This window comes from Podarcis bocagei (genome assembly GCF_964188305.1).
Source record: "Podarcis bocagei genome assembly, chromosome: 1".
NCBI lineage: Eukaryota > Metazoa > Chordata > Lepidosauria > Squamata > Lacertidae > Podarcis > Podarcis bocagei.
Genome location: NC_138125.1, coordinates 64614542 through 64640317, shown reverse-complemented (window position 1 = coordinate 64640317; position 25776 = coordinate 64614542). Strand labels below are relative to the sequence as shown.

The window sequence follows — 25776 nt, the reverse complement described above, 5'->3', positions numbered from 1 at the left end:
CGATTGGGCCAGATCCGGCCCCCGGGCCTTAGTTTGCCTACCCATGGGCTAAGGGCTAAGTTACTTCTGTTGTGTGAACTGAAGAGTTGTGCAAGAGTTGCATTGGTAGAAGAAATATGGTGCCTGCTTTAACAATATCCAAATTTATTACAAAAGTGCAATCTTCAGATGTGAATGATACAGTCATTAGTTCGCATTTGTACATGTAAACCTTTGTAAAGTAAAGAGCATCCCAAAAATTAGAAGTGTATGCCATGGTATCTTTGTTCACTTGATTAGCATTTTCTAGGGAAATATTTTTGTTTCATTTTCAAATTCCACCCCCTGCATGTACTTTGAAAGATTAAGTCAGGGATGGGACAACATGAAGCCTCCCAGTTGTACTTCAGCTCTCATTCCTGACCACTAACTGTTGGGAATTGGAGTCCAATGACATCTGGAGGCCTACAAGTTGGTCATCCTTTAATTAAGGGTAAACAATAAAGGGAAATAAAGATTATCCTTGGGCTCTGGTAATGCATCTTTCTTGTTTGGATGGAATATGGAAGTAAGTGTGTGTATGTGCATATGCCTGTGAGTGTACAGAAAGAATCCACTGTACAAAGTAAAATTAACACCAGTTGCTCCACCCACTTTTCCCTCTGACCCATCGCATCCTTGGCATGTGGCCTCTGTAAGGTTGCCCAGAAGGGAACGTATCACTCTGTGTTTGAAAAGGTTCCATGTTCCAGGGCAGTATTTCCAAAACTTGGGTCTCCAGCTGCTTTTGGACTACAATTCCCATCATCCCTAGCTAGAAGGACCAGTCGTCAGGGATGATGGGGAAAACAGATGGAGACCCAAGTTTGGGAAACACTGCTCGAGAGGTACACAACTGCCTTTCAAACAAAGAGGACAGACATTACTGTGTTCTTGGTGAAGGAATGCTTCCATTTATCTTCTGATATTATTTTATAAAGCTTTTCTGTAAAATGTAAGGGGCAGAGATAGGGGAAACATGCATAATAATTTGGGCCCAGTATACAAAAGATGGGCACCTGAAAAAGCCACTCAAGACTCAAATCAACATTAAATGATCTTGCGATTGACAAATATTACACTGTAACATGCCAATCCATCTCCAGTGCTTTAGATTTATAAACACATGAAGCAACTGTGGACTGCATTATACTATTGATCTATCTAGCTGGCCCAGTGCGGTCTACGTTGATTAATGGCAGCTCTGCAGAATTTCAGATACAGGTCTTTCCAGTTTCTGCCGCCTAAGATTTGCTTAATTTGAGGTGTCAGATATTAAACCTGGGACTTTCTAAAATCGAAGTACGTCCTCTTTTGATCTATGTGCCCTCTTACACAAGGCTAGGTGCCAGTTAGAGCCCCAACTAGATATATAAGGCTTTTCTATATACGCATTTTGATTTTTTCACTTTCAGTCCTCTCAAAAGGCAGATGCAAGAAGAAGTTTTGCATGAAGGGTTTATTTTTTTATAAATCCCCACCAGTCCCCCACTGCATCCCCCACTTCAAAATTTATACGCAAATGCAAAATGAAGGAGAATGAAATATAAGAATAGCAAATCGTAAACAAATATTTATTTCTGGAACAAGGGTTCCTTCTGATTGCATCAAGACACCGATTTGAGTTGGTAATAGTTAAGACATTCTGGACTAGTAACTAACTGTAGTATTTTGAAAGCCAGACTGTAGCTGCTCATGCAGTCTGCCCTGAAAGAACATGCATAGACCAAAGTTATTGTAGACTAGATCAACAATGATCTAAAGCAGTTTGTTTGCATGGATGCTAGTTCTGAAGCTCTGCAGCTTGGGAGATTCCACAAATTCAGCTTGCATGCACATACCACTAATACTGGTAATTTGTTTGGAAAGACAAGTATTTAGAAATACAAAAAGAAAAGTGGAAAGAGAAAGATATTTAACCAGCATTCATGTAATACATATTTCCTGAGAACAGAGTGTGCCATATATCTTTGTAAGATAATTTGCATTCAATGCAACCACAGTAAACCAAATCAAGCAGAGCATTTCTCTCAGCTAAAGCAAATGGCTATAGATCAGCAAATCGTTAGACACTGTTAATGCATGTTTTTAAAACAAATACAAAAGGGCACAAGTGAGCATTTTCAATGTGCTTTCCAAGTATGTGTGGGGAAAAAACAACAACAATCAAAGGCTACAAAACTGAAGCCACTAGGACTTTTCAGCTGTTCAGTGTAACTAGCTAGGAACAAGTGATTTCAGTATTGTGACCCAGAACTTTGATCGTGAACTTTGCATTGAAAGTAGTTTTATAGTTCAGCAGATTGCGATGCTGCCGCTGTTTTTCTGTCATTTGCTGATGCAATCCTAAGCATATCTACTCAGCGGTAAACTCATCTGAGTCAGATGGCAACTAATCTCTACAAATGTGGGCTCAGGATTTCAGATCTAGGAGTAAATCCTGCTGTAGTTAGTGGGACTTACTTCTGAGTAGATATGTATAGCATTACCTTCTTACATGACCAATCAGAATGTATCTGTATATCAATCAAAGTGGGATAGACAGAAGAAAAGCCAAGCAGAATCATAGTTAACTTGACGACTTGGCAAACCATATTGGTTTTAAAGCTTGGATCCAGCCAAGGCAACCAGCAATTAGGTAAAACATAACAACAGCAAAACTTAACAGTAGCAAAACAAAGGTAACATGTTTTACAGCACACAAATAAAGTGTGCACTTTGCCATTTGTGCCCCTAATCCAGAGATCTTTGTGTACTCTGATGCACCCATAGTGTTTGTGTGCAGGCAGGCATTTCCAGGCACTTCAACAGAGGTCTTCAGCACCAATGTTTACATGTGCAGTGCTTCTCCCTCTATTGAAATGTATAGAAAGCCCGTGAGGTGGGGGTTGGGGTGCATTAGAGTTTCAACATGCACAACAACCCCTGAATTTGGGTATCAATATATAAAAAGGGCATTGTGATACTATAAACAAGATTGTCATCATATAAAAACATTAATTATATGACAGAAATATAGTAAGAAAAATCCCACAGGGTTAGAATAATGTATCATAATTAGATCACTTATGGTTCCAAATGATGGAATGTGATGCATTTCCCCGGTATAATAAGATCATTTCTACAATCTGGTGTTTTTTCCCCTTAAACTACAGAAGTCATCCTAAGACTCATGCAAATATTTATATATATATATATATATGATATCATTGCTGTGCTTGATTATAATGAAGTGACTCTTTGAAAGTTGGGGGCATGGAGTTGTTAACTTACTTTGGTTGATATAAATAAGAAAGAATTCTACACCTGAAATTTTTACAAAAGGAAAACCCAGGAACATTTTGGTCCCCATATACAAGTGAATCCTGCACACTTGTTTGAGTTTAGTGCTTCATTTCTTCCACATTTTGAAGTAGTAGGTAATATAAATGATAATTAGTAAAGCATCATTAGACGAAAGCATGACTTCAAAGCCATCAAATGATATTGCTCTCAGCTGTAGGCATGTGAGAATCAAAAGTGCAGGTCCCTGCAAGGGCATGGACTGTTTTCAAACAAAAATTTAAGAAGGCATAAAACTGGAGGATACTTGAATACTACCCCTTTGCCTCGTTCCACACTTCGATTTTATAAGGGAGAAATTGGGGGGGGGGTCCTCTTTCTTTTAACTTTGAACAAGCAAGCCATGATGTTATACTTTATATTCCGCATAAGCAGGAGCTTGCATAAGGCTTCTTATTTGCAATGCCATGAGATTTCAAGTTGAAGTGGCTGGTGAACTATATAAAATCCAGGTGGCTCGACAAGAAGATTATATCCATACAGTTATACTTTTGCATGCCACATTAGAGCATGGATAGGACTCTTCACTTCAGAGATATGAGATGACCTTAATCTGCACATTTACTATCAGTAACCACTGAAAAAGTCGCATTGCGTCCCGAGAAAGTGCTGCATCAAGAACAGTGCAAGGGTATATAAGCCAGCATCAAATGCCTGTGAGCAGATCGAAAGCAAAAGTATACCACTTGTGCAGGCCTCTGCACAGGCACACAGGACCTGAGCTATGGGCACAGTTAGCTATATGAAACAGGCTTCTGCATTCGGCCAAGGTTCTCTGGGTGCAATGTAATTTTCCTGATGTAAGATTCTGGTATGAGATCAACAAGTTGCGCCGCATGCAGAAACCAATTTCCTCCTGGCTGGAGAGCATCTCCAGATCCCAGCCTTAAGGCTTTCTAATGGCGAAGCTGTTTTGATTCCCCACCCTCCACTGATTTATAAAGACAAATGGACAAGAGGTGATGTGCAAACATCAAACTGCATAGTACATATTGAACAGGCTGATATCCCTTTTAAAGGGCAGAGCCACATCCACAATCTCAGCAAGAGACGAGGACAAACCTGACAGAACGGGAAGCCTCAAGGACTGTTATAGCATCAAATTATGGCCACAAAGGCAACAATTAGTCTTGCTTGATTTTTTTTTATATCAAAGGCAATACAAATTCATTTGAGCAATTGAAAGCTGTAGAAGGAGTGAATAAACACGTTGTTGTTGTTTTTAAAAAATCATGCCCTTATTATGAAAGTTTTACAAGTAACAGACATTTCTTTTCCAGTATGTTGCTATGCATGACTCTCGCGGACTTGTTGTAGCTCATTCTACTGATGCTTGGTGAATCTACCTCCTTTCATAGCTGCAGCTGAGACAGCATCCCACCTTTACCAAGGACAGTTAAGGGGAAGTAGCTGTTTGTTTTGACTGTTGGTAACACAATCCCCACCCACCCATTGCCTAGTTCACAGAAAAGCTTGATAATATTCTTTCCCAACAGCAGGATATACATGCAGATGGATTCCTTTGCCTCGTTCCCAAATCTTCTCATCTTCTTCAGCTCGCCCTGGGAGTTTTCAGTCCTGACGATGTGACTCTCCTTCCGTATTAACTAAGGCCATTCGTGGTGATACTGCTTGCCATTCTTTTTCCGCTCTCTCTGCAAATGCTCCAGTTCGGCCTCATACATCATTTCCTGAACTAAGTATTTCTCCCTTCTCATTCTGTCACACAAGTCTTTGGGCATGTCTGGGATTAGGTAGGCAATGAAAGATTTTATTCCAAAAACAAGGTGCTGAAAAGAGAAAGAATACATATATAGAGAGAGATTTAAAATGCTTATACTGATCTGTCTTGCTTGGATCGCTACAGTAGGATCGAGTTTGTAGGGCAGCAGTTGAAGAAGGAGCAAAAAGGGTTTTCTTGTGTGTGTGTGTTTCTTGTGGCTGATTAGCTCTTTTCCCTGTGTAAAGGTCAGAGGGGGCAGGGTTTCTGTTGAGGCAGGGGATTAGCTGTGGGAGGAGCTTATCAGAGTTTGTAGGGCAGCGGCGCGCGCCTAGCGGCGCGCGCAGTTATGTCCATCTTTTAGATTTAGGGGAGCTAGTCTCTAACGTTTGTTGGGGGAGACCTAGGTTATTTTTTTGTGGGCGAAGTTATTTGTCCTGTCTTCAAGCTTTTTATGATGGAGGACCTCTGTAGCCACCCCCAACAACACGATCTCAAGATGGAAGGGGAGGGAACAGCTGCAGTCACCTGCGATTCCTGCGCAATGTTTGCCATCTTGCCAAAGGTTGCAGGCAGCTTCACCTGCAGCAATTGCATGTTGATTGCCCTTTTAAAAGACAAAGTCCAGCAACTGGAGGAACGTGTAGCTACGCTCCAAAGAATTAGAGAGCTGGAGCTCTTCTTGGAAGCAACAGAGCACACCGTCCCCACCAAGGAGGAGACAGGGGACTCCCCTGAGAAGGAGGCTAGTTCATCAACACAGGAGCCAGATATATGGAGAAACGTGACTCAAAGAAGTAGGAGGCCCAGGGTTCACTCTGATTGTTTAGAAATACACAATCGCTTTGAGGTCCTCTCCCCTAGCATGGATGACGAAGAGCAGACTCCATTTGAGGATCTCTCCCTCATTACAGTCGATCAGGTATATGAAGACGAGCAGCAAAGTCAGTCCTCAGGGAATGTGCAGGCGACCTTGGAACGGACAGCTCACGGAAGAACCCCGACCAAACCCAAGAGGAGGCGTGTAGTGGTGATAGGGGATTCCCTACTGAGGGGAACAGAAGCAGTGATCTGTGGGCCTGACAAGATGTCTCGGGAAGTGTGCTGTCTCCCCGGGGCTAAGATCCAAGATGTAACTGAACGACTGCAAGGAATCATAAAACCCACTGACAAATACCCCTTCCTCTTGGTTCATGTGGGAACCAATGACACTGCAAGCAATAGCCTCCAGAAGATCAAAAGAGACTACGAGGCTCTCGGCAGGAAATTGAAGCAACTAAATGCACAAATTGTCATCTCGTCTGTCCTCCCAGTTGCACGACGTGGCCCAGGGAGAGAGGGGAAAATAGTGGAAGTGAACAGCTGGCTTCGCAAATGGTGTAAACAGGAACGGTTTGGATTCTTAGATCACGGACTGCAGTTTCTTGAAGATGGACTTCTGGCAAGTGATGGGCTGCACCTCACAACGGTTGGGAGGAATGTTTTTGCCAAAAATCTCAGAAACCTCATCAGGAGGGCTTTAAACTGACTAATGTGGGGGAGGGAGACAGTGCTCCTGAAGGTAGGAGTCTATCAATTAATGAAGATGATCATCCAAATGTCATAGACCAAATGGAGCAAACAGCACGCGGACCTACTGGTGGGAGGAAAAAATCCTTAAATAAGAGACACGGGGGAATGATTAATGGACTTCAATGTCTGTACACTAATGCGCAAAGCATGGGAAATAAACAAGATGAGCTTGAGCTCTTGGTACAGCAAACTAAATATGACATAATAGGCATCACTGAAACCTGGTGGGATAAGTCCCACGATTGGAATGTAATAATGGGGGGATACAATCTATTTCAGAGAAACAGACCAGACAAGAAAGGAGGAGGAGTGGCGTTATATGTCAGGGATGTGTATACCTGTGAAGAGATCCAAGATTTAGAACCTCAAAGCCAATGTGAGAGCATTTGGGTCAAAATTAAGGGAGAGAAGAATAACAGAGACCTCATTGTGGGAGTTTACTATAGATCCCCAAGCCAAACGGAGGACATAGATGATGCCTTCTTGGAACAGATGGCCAAGCATGCAAAAGGAAGGGAGATAGTAGTAATGGGGGACTTCAACTACCCGGATATTTGTTGGACGTCAAACTCAGCCAAGAGCATAAGGTCAAACAGATTCCTCACTGGCCTTGCAGACAACTTCATTGTCCAGAAAGTGGGAGAAGCAACAAGAGGAACAGCCATTTTAGATCTGGTCCTAACCAATGTTGATGACCTGGTTAGTGGGGTAGAAGTGGAAGGATCATTAGGCGCGAGTGATCATGCTCTTCTGAAGTTTACTATACAGCGGAAAGGAGCAGCCAAGCATACTAGGACTCAATTTCTTGACTTTAAGAAAGCCGACTTCATAAAACTTAGGGAAGTGCTGGGTGAGATCCCATGGACAGCAATACTAAAAGGAAAGGGAGTTCATGATGGCTGGGAGTTTGTTAAGAGGGAGATAGTAAAAGCACAACGTCAGGCAATACCAATGAGACGGAAACATGAAAGGTGCCTAAAGAAGCCAGGGTGGCTATCTAAAGAACTTTTAACTGAATTAAGATTAAAAAAGGATGTGTACAAAAAATGGAAAAGGGGGGAAACCACCAAAGAGGAATTCAAACAAATAGCCAGCACGTGTAGACACAAAGTCAGAAAAGCTAAAGCACAGAATGAACTCAGGCTTGCTAGAGAGGTTAAAAGCAACAAAAAAGGCTTTTATGGGTATGTTCGTAGCAAAAGGAAGAACCAAGAAACAGTGGGGTCACTCAGAGGAGAAGATGGTGAAATGCAAACAGGGGACACAGAAAGGGCTGAACTCCTCAATGCCTTCTTTGCCTCAGTCTTCTCCGATAAAGAAAACAATGCCCGACCTGAAGAATTTGGAGCAAATGATTCAGCAGAGGAAACACAGCCCAGAATAACTAAGGAGACAGTACAAGAATATTTGGCTAGTTTAGATGTATTCAAGTCTCCAGGGCCAGATGAACTGCATCCAAGAGTATTAAAAGAACTGGCAGATGTGATCTCAGAACCACTGGCAGTCATCTTTGAGAATTCCTGGAGAACAGGCGAAGTCCCGGCAGACTGGAGGAGGGCAAATGTTGTCCCTATTTTCAAAAAGGGGAAAAGAGAGGACCCAAATAATTACCGCCCAGTCAGTCTGACATCAATAGCAGGGAAGATTCTGGAGCAGATCATTAAGCAAACAGTCTGTGAGCACCTAGAAAGGAATGCTGTGATCACCAATAGTCAGCATGGATTTCTGAAAAATAAGTCATGTCAGACTAACCTGATCTCATTTTTTGACAGAATTACAAGCCTGGTAGATGAAGGGAACTCAGTGGATATAGCCTACCTTGATTTCAGTAAGGCATTTGACAAGGTGCCCCATGATATTCTTGTAAAGAAGCTGGTAAAATGCGGTCTTGACTCTGCTACCACTCAGTGGATTTGTAACTGGCTGACTGACCGAACCCAAAGGGTGCTCATCAATGGTTCCTCTTCATCCTGGAGAAGAGTGACTAGTGGGGTGCCACAGGGTTCTGTCTTGGGCCCGGTCTTATTTAACATCTTTATCAACGACTTGGATGATGGACTCAAGGGCATCCTGATCAAATTTGCAGATGACACCAAACTGGGAGGGGTGGCTAACACCCCAGAGGACAGGATCACACTTCAAAACGACCTTGACAGATTAGAAAACTGGGCAAAAACAAACAAAATGAATTTTAACAGGGAGAAATGTAAAGTATTGCACTTGGGCAAAAAAAATGAGAGGCACAAATACAAGATGGGGGACACCTGGCTTGAGAGCAGTACATGTGAAAAGGATCTAGGAGTCTTGGTTGACCACAAACTTGACATGAGCCAACAGTGTGACGCGGCAGCTAAAAAAGCCAATGCAATTCTGGGCTGCATCAATAGGAGTATAGCATCTAGATCAAGGGAAGTAATAGTGCCACTGTATTCTGCTCTGGTCAGACCACACCTGGAGTACTGTGTCCAGTTCTGGGCACCACAATTCAAGAAGGACACTGACAAACTGGAACGTGTCCAGAGGAGGGCAACCAAAATGGTCAAAGGCCTGGAAACGATGCCTTATGAGGAACGGCTAAGGGAGCTGGGCATGTTTAGCCTGGAGAAGAGGAGGTTAAGGGGTGATATGATAGCCATGTTCAAATATATAAAAGGATGTCACATAGAGGAGGGAGAAAGGTTGTTTTCTGCTGCTCCAGAGAAGCGGACACGGAGCAATGGATCCAAACTACAAGAAAGAAGATTCCACCTAAACATTAGGAAGAACTTCCTGACAGTAAGAGCTGTTCGACAGTGGAATTTGCTGCCAAGGAGTGTGGTGGAGTCTCCTACTTTGGAGGTCTTTAAGCAGAGGCTTGACAACCATATGTCAGGAGTGCTCTGATGGTGTTTCCTGCTTGGCAGGGGGTTGGACTCGATGGCCCTTGTGGTCTCTTCCAACTCTATGATTCTATGATTCTATGATTCTAGTATATTTGGGAAGCAATGCAGTGACTAGTTAATTATCCTTGATTATTAATATTAGCATGTATCAGCGATCTACCGTGTCCTTGTGGCAGGGGGCTGAAAGGGGAAGATAGAATACATCTTGTACCAGTGATGAAGAACCCCTTTTCCTTTATCCCAAAATTGCATGGTTTAAAACAGCTCCTGCAATCCTCCCTATGTGAACATAATGCCAGCAGTTAGAGGGTTATGAATGTGTGTTTCATTTACACCAGGGAATGGGAAACTCTTCCAAACAAATGTCTTCTGGGTAATCCTCTGGGACCCATATTCCAACAGTTTGTGGGGCTGGAGGCAAATATGGGCAGAGCAATGGATGTAAAATTTACCTTTGTACAGTAGCCCCATTTAAGAACTATATAACTAACCTCAAACACTATAATGAAAGCCAGTCGAGCAGCAAGAACATGCCAGAACTGCAAGGTGAACTCATAGGGTGTCGAACTCCACGGGGGCGCTCTGTAATCTCTGTACCTGTGATGGAAATAAAGGAGATGAAAGCCATTTGGTAAAACTAGAGGCACTTGTAATCATGAAGACAGCCTGCGCTCCCCATTTCAGTGGTGTTTTGGCAGAAGACAGAAGCAGCTATATATGGAAACCCACCAAAACAGTGTGAAGGATGAGTAAGAGATATGCCTATTTATGATCAAAGTTGCAAAATAAATGAATGCCTTCTATGAATTAGAATGTCTAGAAAACAAGATATTAAAGGCAATATTAGTGAATTATGTGCAGGGCAAAAATGAAGTACAGTTTGTGGTCTGGTATATCCACACTTCTGACAGTAAATATGATCCTGTACTATTCATGGGCTATGTGTGAGGCCCACATGATATGAAGAGAAGGCAGCACTGCAATCCCCTCAAGGCTATGGAATAACCACCCAATGAGATTTTGAACATTTCTTTTCTGCAGCCCTTCTGAAGTGCAAAAAGTGTGCTCTTTTCCACTGACCTTCTAGCATTTCCCCACCCCTTTGCCCTGTTGGGTTTTGATTTTTTTTATCAAAGTAGGTGTGAGTCTTAGAAGGCAGGATATAAATGTTTTAAAGCAAACACAGTAACGTGATTTAACCATGTACAGTGGTACCTCGGGATGTGAACAGGATCTGTTCCGGAGCCCTGTTCTCATCCCGAACAGAAGACGCAACAGCGCATCTGCACATGCGTGGGTCGCGTTTCACCGCTTCTGTGCATGCATGTGACGTTCATTTGACCGTCTGCGCATGCGCGAGGGGCGAAACCCAGAAGTAACACACTCTGTTACTTTCAGGTCGCCTCAGAGCGCAACCCGAAAGCGCTCAACCTGAAGTGTATTTATCCCGAGGTGTGACTGTATATAAATAGTGATGTGGTGGATTGGTGAATTTGCTGTGAAATTTCAACATCTCCCCCTCAGCTGAACTCTGTTGAATATATTCATCAAAGCAGTTAAAAAGGATATTCAAGACTTTTTGGTCAAGCTTCTTTGGTGTTTGCACTGAAATTAAGCAAGTGACATAATACATACCTACAATATCCTGAATATCCCATGCCAAGCTCGCTCAGATCAAATATTGATAAGCTGCTGTTGACGTATCCTCTCAAACATCTGGAAAAAAGAAAGCCCGGGAAATAGTTTCCAATAAGAAATGAGCTCATCATGGTTCTGTTGTGCTTATGCATGCAAAGCAGGTCTCATTCACATTCCTTGCCATTATCAATGTGTGCCTATGATTCAAATGCCATGCCCATCATATTTTCAAAGGATGATGTTGCCAAAATATTCTTGGGATTTATGTTGCAAGAGACCCATAAAGTCTTGAATATGTAAGATGAGGTTTATGCTTTGTGTGAGCATACAATTCAACTCTTCGTCTAAGAGGTCAAAACTGTGCTTAAGTAACATTTCCACACTGTGCAGTGGCCAACCAGAATCAGAGGTGCTGAATGCAGCCAGGTCCCCTTCTCAGACTGACTAATGATACCAAATGACAATGCAATAATTGTAGCAGGTGTGCAACTAATGCTGTTAAACTGGCCCAGTTTCAGAGGTCCTCACATGCAACATTGGGCTGTATGCGTGCAATCAAAATAATGAAATAATGGATGCCACTGCCTGGGTGGGGGTAGGTAGAGGGAGGATAAATGAATTTCCCAATATGTCAAAAATATATTTGGTATGTGCACACATGTGCAGCCTTAGATGCTGAAACTCCCAACATATGGGAAATGTTGAACACTGCAGTAAGCCCCGTTCTGTGCCCAATAAGCATGGGATGCCTTTGCCCAGTGGCGCTGTGGCTCATAGATTGCAGCAAAAAACTGGGCAAGGCTTTGCCCAGTATTATCTCTGTGTGATGGGTTCATGGGAAAAAGCTGTCCCATGAGCCCTTGCTGAAGAGGGGAGGGGAAGCCTATATAAGGCTGCTTCCCCGGAGCTCACAGCCATTTTGCTTTTAGCATTTTCTGTCTGCCCACTCTCAGGTTAGAGCATGGATAGGCAAACTAAGGCCCGGGGCCCGGATCCAGCCCTATTGCCTTCTAAATCCGGCTCCCGGACGGTCTGGGAATCAGTTTGTTTTTATATGAGCTTTTATTTAAAATGCATCTCTGGGTAATTTGTGGGGCACAGGAATTCATTCATTTATTTTCCCAAAATATAGTCTGGCCCCCCACAATGTCTGAGGGACAGTGGACTGGCCCGCTGCTGAAAAAGTTTGCTGACCCCAGGTTAGAGCCTTCACTGACCAATTTTGGGTCATTGGTTGACAGGGCCGGAAAGGAATTTCCCCCCTTTCAATCTGATTGGCACTTGGTTGGGTTTTTTTCTGCCTTTCCCTCAGTGAAATTATGGCTTTCCTTTGTTAGGCGGAAGAACATTGATTGTATGAGGGCAGATCAACATAGTATAAACAAACATTTTCATTCATTAATGAGCCAATACAATACAGGGACTGCATCAATGCATTTTAATGGTATCATTTGATGAGGCTGCAGCTGACACTTAGGCCCAAAGCTTATCTTTTTTGTTTTCTCATTGGGCTACAAAATCTGGGGGCATTGTATGGAAGGCAGGATACTGGCTGTGAAAAGTGTTAGAGCCAAGAAAGAGCTATGGATGATGGAGCAGATTAGAAAAATATATAAAAAAACTCTCTGTGTTAAGCAGTATTTCCCCTCATACCCACCTATTAAATGTGTAACTGTAAAGCCAAGGAACAAAAACACACACTGTCAGTTGGTAACATCAAAAATTAGCTTAACCATTATTTCATATTGTAGACAGCAATGTATACAATAAATAATAGTACTGTTGTATAAGCAACACCCTACCAAAGCCTTGTGTGAAACAGGTGACCCCTGACACCAACAGGCCAAAAATACTGATTAGATGTTTATGTGATGAGGGTACATCATTAGACAAGTTAAAGACCACAGATGGCTTAGTTCTTATGGTAATTCTCAAAATTCATTCCCTGGTGTAAGCTTTCCACGTCCGAGAAGATAAACCCTGATACAAAAACAAGCCCAGGCTTTGGAAATATTTCATAAGAAATAAAGTTCCATTGTTGAAGAACACCACATCTAGGACTCATAGTCCCAACCTCACTGCAGCCTTGCTACTCCTAGCAAGTGGCAGTGATGCCACTATTGGGAAGCTGAGATCACCACTGGGTGAGCTGCGTTCTGTACATCAGGATTTGAGGTCAACTGGAATTAGAGACAAATCTGCCAGTTTTGCTGAGATTCTCTTTTTGCCATAACAATTCCAGTTCCTTATTTTTTTTTAAAAAAAAAAATCCTCCTGAATTTTTTTTGTGTGCATATGTATTCTAATATACACATTTTTGCATGCAGTTGTACCTGATATAATGTATTTTCTTTTTGTGTGTGTGAATATACACATTATGAACACTCTCTCTAATATATGCATGACTGTACATTTTTGTTGTTGTTGGAGAACCCCATCACAAAATTCAGAGATGTGTGCATTTTGATGGATATGTGTGCTTCGCTTTGTGTATTGTTTCAGGAGGTGTGAATTACATAAAGGTAAAGGTAAAGAACCCCGACCATTAGACGACTCTGGGGTTGCGGCGCTCATCTCGCTTTACTGGCCGAGGGAGCCGGCGTTTGTCCGCAGACAGCTTCTGGGCCATGTGGCCAGCATGACTAAGCTGCTTCTGGCAAACCAGAGCAGTGCACGGAAACGCCGTTTACCTTCCTGCCAGAGTGGTACCTATTTATCTACTTGCACTTTGACGTGCTTTCGAACTGCTAGGTTGGCAGGAGCTGGGACTGCACAACGGAAGCTCACCCCATCGCGGGGATTCAAACCGCCGACCTTCTGATCGGCAAGCCCTAGACTCTGTGGTTTAGACCACAGTGAAACTGGTACAAATTTCTCCTCCATCCCTAATTGAGGTGGGGAGAACCATGGCACAGGGATGCGGCTGACAACATTCAGGAGCATCCCTATATTTCTGTTAACATCCCTCTTTCTGTTGTAATTGCCTGGAGGGGATGAGGGGATGTAGTCTTGCAATATATTTTGTTTTGTTTTGTTTCTAGCACAATGTTTTCTAGGTCTTTCACTATTTGGGGGCATATTAAGCAATTGAAATTTTCCAGCTGTCTCATTCACTTCCAGCATGTGACTAAAACTGAACACACACAGTTCAAGTGCTCTAGCTTGGCCTCTGATGCAATCCATTCTGGCCCACTGTAACCATAATAAAACATGCAAAATAAAGAGCAAAATATACAAAAGGGAAAAATGCAAACTTTTGTCAAAATACAAAAGTGAGTCCATCAGCGAAAAATACAGAAAAGGCATAATTACTTTTCTTGTCTGTATCCTTGATCGACACAGGGACCATACTTGTATGCGTAAACAAAGCGTGGGATATAGTCAGATGTAATGGCAATAACAAAAGCATTGGTGATGACGGCTAGGACTCCAATTCCTTCAAGGATTCCATACCAGATCCCTAGGAGAGGATAATTATCATGAGGCTAAACACAAAACAAGCAAACATGAGAAAGCAGATTATTTAATACTTTTTTCCCAGTCCATGCTCAAAGAAGCCTTTGTTCTAAAATAGAATTAAATCTGCACTTTCTCAATTGCCCTGCACAGCTTGCCCTTCATTCGAACTGAGTCTAGAAAACAAACAGCTTCCATTTTTAGATCCAGTTTGCAAATTTATCATCCACAGCCACAGTATGTGATGCCTCATTTGAGACTCATTTATAATTATTACACTGCAGGTACGAAAACAACACCATTGCCCTTCCAAAAGGCTAGGACCATATCAGATTACTTCTGGTGCCATCTATTTTCATTTGGGAACTGGTGGATCACACACAGCAGCACTTTGACCTGTGCTTGGAGCTGATACAGCAGAAAACAAGAGAGTGAAAAATGACCACTGCTACCCTCTGCCTTGGGTAGTGCAAGCAGCGTGAAACTGGATGTGGTAGGAGACCTGCTGCTCAGTTCTGCTTCACTGTTTCCAAGCCAGGGCTTGGGATTTCTCTCTCATGTTGGTTAGTATTTGTAAACCAAAAACAAAACTTGCAGACTAAATGATAAAAAGAAGTTGCTACAGTGACTGCGCTTTGTCTCACCTATATCAGTTGCTCTTGCAGGCATCGGTCGCCTCCACTGAGTGACAAATTTATATGCATCAAGCCGGATTTCTATGATATTGTTGAGCAAGGCCAGCAGAGGTGCCAGGGGAAAAGCAGCAACAAAGATTGTGGTGAAGCCGAACTGTAGAACTGGAAAGAAAGTACACAGGATCAAAAAGGGAGAACCACTCTTGGTTACCCTTCTGTTTTCTTTGGAGTCCTATGACTCAGGCCTTTATTCAGGTTCAGAGATTGTACACTCATGGGGGTGGTAGATGGTTGATGGAGGACCCCAGGTGAGAGTCAGAAAAATGTCTGTGTCCCAAGGTGAGAGGTTAGAAGAAAGGGAAGATCCCAGGTGAGAGCTGGGAGGAGCTACTATCCTCTGTTGGTGGTAAGGGCTAAGAATTACTTTTAAGAGAGGACTTTTATTCTATTTGTATTGTTAATAGCAGCTATTTTATTGTATTATGAAAAACTTTAATAAAAAACCTCAAAGTGATGGTCAAAAAGAAAAGAAAAGAAAAGGGGAATCCATGTCTAAGAAAAGACGGAATTTGTATGACAGTCATCAAATTACATACATACATATTTTTATTTGTATGCTGCCTTTCCATAGTTCAAACCATGCTCAAGGTAGCTTACAGCACATACAAAAATCAAATAAGTACAAATGTAACAAAAGTAGTCATAAACAATAAATACAACATCAAAAGTACACAACCAAATTAAGCAAAAAAACCACACAAAAAGATAATTAATATCAAAAACAGCAACAACTCTATCCACAATAAAAAACCCTAAATACTCCAGCCCAAGAGCCTATTCAACAGACTCACCTTTGTAGCTGGAGTCAGTCAGGGACCCACCTTTCCAGGCCAGGTGGGAAAAGGGAGCAGGTCTTACCGGACTCACAGCCAAGAATCTACCAGTTTCTCTTTTTTATGAAAAAGGGCAACTTCATAGGAACACTCACCCATCTCTAAGTACTCATCCATCAGACCGTGGAGATTCATGGGCTGTAGATTCCAATCTTTTTCCCACTGAGGTAGAGAAATTTTATGCTCCAGTAACTGCCCTCCTTTCTTGATCTTGCGTCGTGCCCACCAATTTTGCAGTAACCTGTATTAGATAGTCAAAGCATAGAATCTATGGTAGCGCTCACAGTAACAATTTAATCATTCAACTGATGTCTTAACTCATCACTGCCCTCCTAGTTTCTCTCATTCCTTGTGAACATTTGTCTCCTAAGAGAAGGACATCCCTGTGAATAGAGACAGTCCTATCAATTCCTGATGACTTGTTGATGGTGCTTGCAAACACTTTGAGAATTCCTCCCCTTAAACCTTAAAGTATGGCTAAATTTTATCCAAAATCACTTTATATATTACAACTGATTGCCATGTCCTGCATCTAGTATTAATTTTTAGTATCAAACTCTCCAGTCTTTAGGAAACAGAGTTCCATAGAGACGGCTTCTCTTTATGCACCTCCAAGAGTTAGCCACGCAAGAGAGGACATTCCCTTTGCCAGCAGATACAATAATCAAGTCATCATTTGATATGATGCCTCTGTTCATACTTACGGATAGCCAAGTTCCATGAAGTTGTTCCACATCTGTTTTAAAACCATGATGACACCCATCTGCAGGCAGAGGTCTATCAAACAGCCACTGGGATGACACTGAAAGCAGAAATATAAGAAAGCAGAAACATTAAGAAAGAAGATAGAGGGGAATAGGCAAGATACAATTGCAACAAACTGGCAGACATTTGTTGCTTGCTCAGTGGGGCAGAGCTACAGCAACAGCCTGCAGGCAGTAGTGTTGCTGCTGCTTACCGGTAGGTGGAGAGGCAAGGTGGTGAAGAGGTTGCGTCTGTGTGTATGCACTAGTGGGAGCACCAAAATGGCTCCACTATTGTGTCTGCATGGCCTTGACCTTGCTGCCACCTTGCTTTCCTCCTCTTGGTGAGTGACAGTGATGCTGCTGCCAAGAGGCAGCTGCTGTGGATCCACTTGACTGGGTAAGGATTTTGGGTTAATTAAAACATACTGCTGTCTGCAATCTACTCACAGTATGAAAAGACCAGTGTGATCTACCTATTGTCATTGCCAGGAGTTGATGAGCATTTTTAGGGGAGGGTTGACCAAAGTTGTTGACTCCCCCCCCCTTTTTATTTTGGTTGTACATCTCACCACGATCGACCTGGGACACCCCCATGATCAACTGTTCTATACTGTTTGGAAGTCAGGTTTGGTGAGGGTGATTAAATTACTATCTAATCTACTGTCAAAAGGTTGAAGAAGCAGGTTAGAAGTAGTAGTTATGGATAACTTGAAAGATTGCACCTTGCACATGCCTCTGTAACATATTGGTTGACCTGATGAAGCTAATACCCTAAAGCACACACACACTTACAAAGGAAGTTTGGTGTTTAAGCTATTCCAGAACATACTTTGATTCCTGAAAATTCACAACCATTTTAAAGGAAAAATTTCAAAGGACCATTTGTTTTTATAGGAAAAATTTCAAAGGACTATTTGTTTTTATATCATATACAGTGGTGCCCTGCAAGACGAATGCCTCGCAAGACGAAAAACATCGCAAGACAAAAAGACTCGTGGAACGAATTATTTTCGTCTTGTGAGGCACCACTGTACAAATATTTTAAATACTTTTTAAAAAGAAACAGAATAAGAGGTTGACCATTTCAGACAACAGTAATTTGGTCCATGAGCAAAGGAGTGTGTGTGTGTGTGTGTGTGTGTGTGTGTGTGTGTGTGTGTATACACACACACACAGAGAGAGAGAGAGAGAGAGAGAGAGAGAGAGAGAGAGAGAGACAGAGTGATTTTACATTGGTGCAAGTAAAATTTATCCTTACTTCTTCCAGTCTCCATCTGTTAAAAAGTTTGTTATACTTTCCAGGACGTCCAGCAAACCTGTAAAATGATATTTTGGTTTGTCAGCTGAATTCAGAAAGAATGAAAATATTTGACTCTCACACATTTTTACTGAGACAAATTAAAGTTAAAGCTAAACCAAAGTAAATCCTTATTACTTATCTCACTTTTTGTTTTGATGCATGTTGGAAAAGAAAAGTGTATCTCCTTTTTAGTACTAATTGTAAACCTATTGTTACACCACTCTGGGAATTGCAACTCTGTGAAGGGACTCGGCACTTCAAGCAAATCACAGCTCCTAGAATTTTGAGGGGGGAGGCCATAACTCTCCAAAGTGCACTGAGTGTATAGTGCGAATGTTGCTTCATTGTGGTAGAAGTGCATATTGAGGGGAAATGATAAATGGAACTCTGCTCCAGCAGATGCCACCTCCACAACTGGCAGTTTCCCTCCAGATAAAAATGGAGTGGGAAGCTTCCACTTCAGTAAACACACCTAAACACTCTTTTCCTGATAACCAAAATTATCTGAATTAGTTCATCCCCATTTCCCGAAACTATTGGAGTACACATGTGTAAACTCCTCACACATATTGGTTTACAATACATACACCTTTACCCTCCATGTAAGTGACTGGTGAAGCACTCCTTAAAAAACCGGGATGCACTTTAAATCAGAAATAACATCTATTAACAATAGATTTTAAAATATAATGTTGTTTTGTTCCGGGAGTTTCTTACATGCTTTTCTCAACTCATTTCAGATATACATACCTTCCAAGGAAAAAGGCAATGTAGAAAATGGAGCTGTTTAAGTTGACAAACTGGAAGAGGAACATTTTCAAGGCAAAACTATTTTCCCATTCTGAGTCAGTTCTAGGGTGTTCTATTAAAAAAAATGCAACAGAATTCACAATATACATTAGTCTGGAAATAAACATTTCTAACTTTTAGCAGGAAAGATCTAGATTGCCGTATACACATAAAGCTGTCTGTGACACTATATTTGAAACGCACTGTTTAAAGATTATTTTTAGTTGTAAAAAACCCAACTATTTACATTTGTTCTGAACAAGATAAACGTTTATATTAAAATATTACAAAAAAGTCATGAGATTAAACATTAACCATCCCTTTCCTCAGTGTATTTGTTATGAGCGTGGTGGTTCCAATACAGCGAACTAATAACACTGGCTACTTACTATTGCTACTAATTGGAGTTTTCTTTTTTTTAACTAATGATAATTGCTGTATGGAGGGCAATTTTTGTTGAGATCATGGCTAGGCTGGGATTGTGTGCTGCTGTTTTGCAAATAATATTTTAAAGTCCCTTTAGACAGATGCAATATATGCAGCCTTTATGTACCAAGTTCTTTTCATTGAAATGTTGTTGCTGTTGTTTCCATGGGAAGCTGGCACTGGAAGAAGGAACAACTTAAGGGAGAATTCTACTTTGTACACATTCAGCTTGACCATAACCAATCTTAGGTGCTAGATCAAAGCAAAGGTGTTTGTAGCTGGGGTCCAGGATTCTGTTTTCACAGTAGTTAACCAGGTTCCTGGGGGAAGCTCATGGGCACTTTCTCCACACATCACAAAATTTTATACACTTTTGTCATGTCAGCCCCTATTTGCCTTCTTCTTCCACCCTAAATTAAAAAGGCCCAAATGTTGCAATCCTCATTCTTCCAAATAATCATCATAATCGTCTTAAGAAGCTGAGGTGCACCAAGTGATCATTAGCATTGCTGCCAACACACTTGAAAAGCTTATCAACACCCCAACTGAGCTGACCTGCACCTTTTCCTTTCAAGAAACAAACAATAACCATATTTTAAACTGAGGAAGGCCTGAAGGGAAACCATGTTGATTCATCTCATGAACTGAGACACCACAAGAGGCTTCACCATATGAACAGCCACAATTGCTTTGGCAGACTCCTCATTTTGCCTCACTTCAAAAATCAGAATCTTCTGCCTGGCTTTAGGAATGAACTGCTGAGGTTACCACAGTGTCTTTCACCATAAATAAAATAAACTCATAAAACAGACCCATATTAAAATATTCGAAATTCTCAGTAATAAAGTGCATTATAATAAAAAGACCTAGAGTTGTATCTAAATGGTATCCCTCCATTGATCGGAGGCTTCTTGATCCAGTGAAGGCTTCCATGAGTAGAAATGGGGGGTGGGAGGGAGAGTAATTGTAACAAGTTTCTCCTTTTTCCTACAGCCCCTCTGGGTCACCTCCTATACTGGCCCCAAGGGTTCTACAACCATTTGAAGCAGATTTTGGGTCTGCAGAGCGAAGGGAAAATCAATACAGATAACCTCTCATCCTCTTTCTTCTTATGAAAGTGTCCACTCCATCAAGGAACCTTCTATCAGCAGAGGAATACAACTGGATACAAGCCATAAACTCAATACATTGTCTATGTGACTAGCATAAAGTCACATAGACAATGTATTGGCAACCTTTCATATGAGCTATCGGCAAAATTTAGGTATGATTCACCATGATCATTTTAGAAGGCCTCTGGATTTAGATAATCTCTTGCAATTATTGGTTCAGGAGATGTTCTTCCTTTCACCAGGTTCGTTGTCTTTCAGGCACACCGGATATTGATAGCTTGTAATTGCATATGTTACATTATCTGTGTCGTTAGACACTTTATCAGATACTAACACAAGTATGGAAACATTCATCAGTGCAAATCACTCACCTAAATCTGTTAAGAGATAGGCAACTTTTTCATATACCTGGAAAAGAAATAAGAAGAGAATAAAAGTGTTCTAGCAATGAGTTCTGGAAAGACTTCGATAAAAATATACCACAGGTGTGTGTGCATGCATAGATTCATATGCAGTGGGGGGGGGGAGATTTCATTTTGTTTGCATTTTTAATGGGAAACTAACTAATTCACTTTTAATGTGAAATCAATTGATGTGAATCTGACAAATTATTTTGTGGGCAGCTTCTCTGCATGCAGGGGAGCCACTCATGAAAGAGCAGCAACCAACACTTAACAGGATCAAATCCTCTTGTGTGCTGCTCTTCAGGGAACAGGAAAAGGAGGGGCCTGCTGGGATGAAGAAGTCAGGCAGGAAAGGTATTCATCCACCCACCCCTACCTTCTTGCAGGAACACACAGCTGCCTGGTAGGTCTCTCCTTTTTGTACCCCCCCCTTTCCCACTCAAGCCTGCCCCTGCTTCCTATGCTCTACCCCTCTGACAGGCCTGGATCTGGGCCTTTTACCTGACCTGTCTTGAGCTAGGGCTATCTTAACCCAGCTCAGCCAACAACCAGATTCTCCCCAAACCAGCCTGATTCAGTTCAGGACTCAGTTGTATCCAGTGCAGAGAGCTAATGTAACAAACTCACCTCTGGGATAGAGTTAAAATGAGTCTGCACTTTGAGTGCTATTTATGAAGATGCTTAAAATACAATATACAAGTCTAGCTACATAGTACATTCAGCTTCAGTATTGTGCCTACTTACTTGATAGTAAACCTCACTGAACTCAGTGGAACTAACATTCATGTAGACTTGTATTGAATTACACTGTTAAACATGTTTTCCATTAAATAAATGTAAATGTATATGTGATGTGCTTGTGGGTGATCGTTTCTAGTTCTTTGAAATAACTTTTTTGTCTGCTCTGGAGCTCCTTCATCAGAGACTTGCCAAATAAAACGGAAGAAGCGACTTAGTTCTCTAAGATTTTCACAGGAAAAATCATGTTTAACTTTAAATGTATTGAAGACACTGCGTTTAGTATTGTCGTGCTCAAAATCCATGTGTCCTAGCCTGATATTCTGTTAAATAAAATCAGAAATATTATTGGGGTGTTAAATAGTAAACTTTAGCTAGATCAGGCTACGATGATTACAACTACTCTCCTCAAAATCAGTGTGTCCTAGCCAGATATTCTGTTAAGTAGTATCAAATATATTATTATGGTGTTGAATATTTAATTAAAGTACTATGTGTGTCACGCTTATCCAAACAAAGTCAATAAGTTCCTAGGCTAGAATTTCTTGTTTTATATGCGTCAGCTCAGGGACGTATATAGTCATGAAAGGTATATCCACACCCATTCTTCTTACACGAGTATTTGCCTTAGGGCACGGCCAGATTTAAATTGAATATTTATTTCCTGGAGTGTCTCCATATTTGTAAGAGCTTTGACTTTCTTTCTCTGCTAACATGCCTATACTTGCCTTGATCCTGATATGGAACTTCAAACAACATGAATAATGGTTAGAATAATGTTTCAAAAGCCTGTTTCTCAGTATGATCCTCATCTCCTTAGTTCCTCTGCAATGATACTGAGAAATATTGTCATGGCAGACATTTGCCAGAAGGGTGTTTTGAGGAGAACACCTCAGAATCAGATACTTGGAAGCCTAAAGTCTAATCAGTTTGCCTCAGCACTGAACAGGGAAAGTAATATCAAAATTAAGGGAAATATGCATTGCTCAATATACACTTTATCTTGTGGCAGGCTGCGTAAGGAGAAGCTTCATATCTAGTTATATTTGCTAATGTTGTTAGTGATTGGTTATAAGGCCAAAGCCAAGTTCATACTATAATTAGTTTTCAGATTTGCAGTGGAAACAAAATTAAGGAGTCCCAGAAACTGGCAAACTGGACCACTTGTTTACAATTTTAGCTTACAAACTAGAATTGCTTTATTTGAAGTTAGTTTTTATTAGATTGGGTTGTTTAATTGAAGGTGCTGCCCACTAATGGCCAGAGGGTTAGAGCTGGTTGGGGGCAGTGTTGTTTAACTGACTTCCCCAAGCAGAGGTTGCTGCTGGTTACCGGAAGGGAGAGGATTAAGTCAGCAGAGAAGTCAGACAAGTGTGGCATGGTGAGTGTTGGATTGACTCTACCACTGCACCTGTACCACACCAACTTTCCCATCACCTAGCCCCCCTCCCCTTAGTTACCAACAGGGAAGCCAAGGAAGCAATGCTACCCCACCACTCTCTGCCCCCCCCGGCTGCTGCCCTACACAAGGAACAAATGGTATACCAATTTTACATTTTAATTCATTTTGTATATACTCCGACGAGCCTTCACTTATGAATAAAGATTGGGAACTTACAACATTAAGAGACATGATGATCATAAAGTTGATGCAGACTCCTGTGCCTGATGTCGCAAACTGCCAATACTTTTTAATGAAATACCACTGGAAAGAGGCAAACTGCTCCATAGCCACAAGGCGATAGACTACAACTGCAAACACTGCGGTGAGGACTAACGAAATCTGCAAACAGATAAAATTAAGAATATTTATGCCAAAAATAGGCATTGGCTGGGAAAAGATTCCACAGAATTACAGGCTTGTAAATACTATGAAATCATCACATTTCTTTCAAGACCGAGTTGCTTGTTTATTTTTCAGTTAAAATAATTGTTTAGTCCTGGGATTAAATTGCAGACAATGACCCGCATTTCCTTATTTTACTTTACTATATAATGAATTACCTCTGAATCTGAGAAGAACTATAAACAATTTAGGCTGATAGAAAATAGCCCGTAATTCCTATACAAAATGTCCAATATTTTTTAGTGACTTTACCATGAAGAATATTCCTGACACAGACACCATCAGTCGACTAAGTTTATCAGGGAAGGGTTGAAATGGTTCAGGCTTCCCTGTTATAGGATTCACTCGTTCCACTTGAGAATATTTTGCTTCAAATTGGGGGCGAAGCTCTTCCTGCAATTACAAACATTTATTTCAGTTCATGCCTGAAGTGGTTGGCATGTATACATATGGCACAATGATGAAAAATTTCAATACTTCCCTTCACGTTGATATGCTCCATATACTTTATATATCACTTCATAAGGTATTATGGAATTTTAACACTAAGCTGCTCTGGGAAAACCCTGAAGATAGATATCTTTAAAACTGCTATTTGACAAGCAATGTGATATCAGTGCCAGCTGAGTGTCTTATTCGTAGTCCTATTTTAAAATTTTGTTTTCACACATTACGTCCCTTTTAGATATTTATTTGTTGGGGATCGCTGGGCCCTATATCAGCAGCCACATCCCTGACCTCCACACATGAAAAGCTGCACGTCACTCAAATCCATACCAGATACTGTATGTAAGATCTGGTACCCTGCAAATGGAGTGCCCAGATTGTGCCCACACATATTTGGGTGTATGTGCATAGGCAGGTGAAATCAAGGCAAACTCAGCACTCACGCAATATACTAACAGCACATGCAAAACTTCTAAAACCCAGGCACCCTGAATGTAGACATCAAAACTGCTGTTGTAACGTACTTTTTATGAATCTTACCTCTTCATCTTCCCAGTCTATAAGATCCCAGTCATAGGTTAGCACAGCCCTTCGCCTCTTCCAAAACTCTAAGAACACTGTAGCTGTGAAAGCCATGAATTACATGTTAACATTAAAATCAAATGACCACCGAGCTCAACAAGTTGCTCGTTGAATTGCCTTTAAAGTGCAGTGTGATTAAGCTGACTAGGACACCAACTATAGCACTGTGATTTGTCCAGTTTCACTGGTCCTCTAGCTCCTCTTTCTGCTACGGCTGAAAACTATGAAGGAGAGTGAATCTTCTCTTTCTAGCCAATTAGTGCTGGGTATCATTTTCTAAAAATGGAAACCTTCTGCACTCCAGAAATTCAAAAGCTTCTGCAAAGCTAACTCATTTTTTTTAGTTTAGAAATGCAATAGTTCCAAAGAACAGTAATGGCATTGAAAGAATTAGCTTAATGGGTAACACCCAATTACAGCGGTGCCTCGGGTTACATATGCTTCAGGTTACAGACTCTGCTAACCTAGAAATAATACCTCGGGTTAAGAACTTTGCTTCAGGATGAGAACAGAAATCGTGCAGCGGCAGCACAGCGGCAGTGGGAGGCCCCATTAGCTAAAGTGGTGCTTCAGGTTAAGAACTGTTTCAGGTTAAGAACGGACTTCCAGAATGAATTAAGTTCTTAACCTGAGGTACCACTGTATACCCTAATGCAGGGAAATGATTTCAGCCTGAGGGCCACATTTCTTTCTGGCTAACCTTCTGAGGGTCGAATGTCAGTGATGTGTGAAGCCAGAGGTAAAAATGAGCAAAGTGACCATGTTAATTTTACTTTTGTGCAGCAGGCTAGTTTCCACACACCCACACCTTTACTAATCTCCATTCAGACAAGCACGGAGCATTAAAACAGATTTCAGTTGGGGGGGGGATACTTGGATGGGAACTTGAATAAAACTTGAATAAACTTGAATAAAATATTTGATGCCCGCTAGTAAGCCCCGCCTTACATAACTGATCACAAGATGCAGCACACATACACACTGTTTGAATGGGGCTCCCATCTCCTCAAATATTTTATTGCAGGGGTGACAGGACCTTGGACCCTAGGAGTTGGCTGCTATGGATGGGAAGCAGGGACAATAAGGCCTGTGACTTGGAGGGATTAGCCAGGGTTAGATAGAAAGCTCTGAAGGACAGCATTTTGCTTCCAGGCCTGAGATTCCCCATTGCTTCCCTAATGTGTAATTCTTACACCTAGATGAGAAACATCCAGACTGGTGCTCTCTCGC

The 25776-nt window shown here is 41.5% G+C and overlaps 1 protein-coding gene across 5 annotated transcripts in view; it reads right to left on the bottom strand.

Moving 5' to 3' along the window:
- Positions 1 to 1565: 1565 nt before the first annotated feature.
- ANO3 (anoctamin 3) overlaps positions 1566 to 25776 on the bottom strand; it is a 256540-nt gene continuing 232329 nt past the window's right edge. For all 5 annotated transcript variants that reach the window (XM_081164056.1, XM_081164057.1, XM_081164058.1 and 2 more), the window contains 13 exons: positions 24505 to 24587; positions 23770 to 23910; positions 23290 to 23454; positions 20901 to 20937; positions 18953 to 19064; positions 18161 to 18218; positions 16861 to 16958; positions 16252 to 16397; positions 15273 to 15425; positions 14485 to 14632; positions 11170 to 11250; positions 10026 to 10131; positions 1566 to 5150 (listed from right to left, as the gene is read on the bottom strand). In XM_081164056.1, coding sequence (XP_081020182.1) covers positions 4968 to 5150; positions 10026 to 10131; positions 11170 to 11250; positions 14485 to 14632; positions 15273 to 15425; positions 16252 to 16397; positions 16861 to 16958; positions 18161 to 18218; positions 18953 to 19064; positions 20901 to 20937; positions 23290 to 23454; positions 23770 to 23910; positions 24505 to 24587 — 1511 coding nt within the window. In that variant the 3' untranslated portion in view covers positions 1566 to 4967. The remainder of the gene's footprint in view (positions 5151 to 10025; positions 10132 to 11169; positions 11251 to 14484; positions 14633 to 15272; positions 15426 to 16251; positions 16398 to 16860; positions 16959 to 18160; positions 18219 to 18952; positions 19065 to 20900; positions 20938 to 23289; positions 23455 to 23769; positions 23911 to 24504; positions 24588 to 25776) is intronic.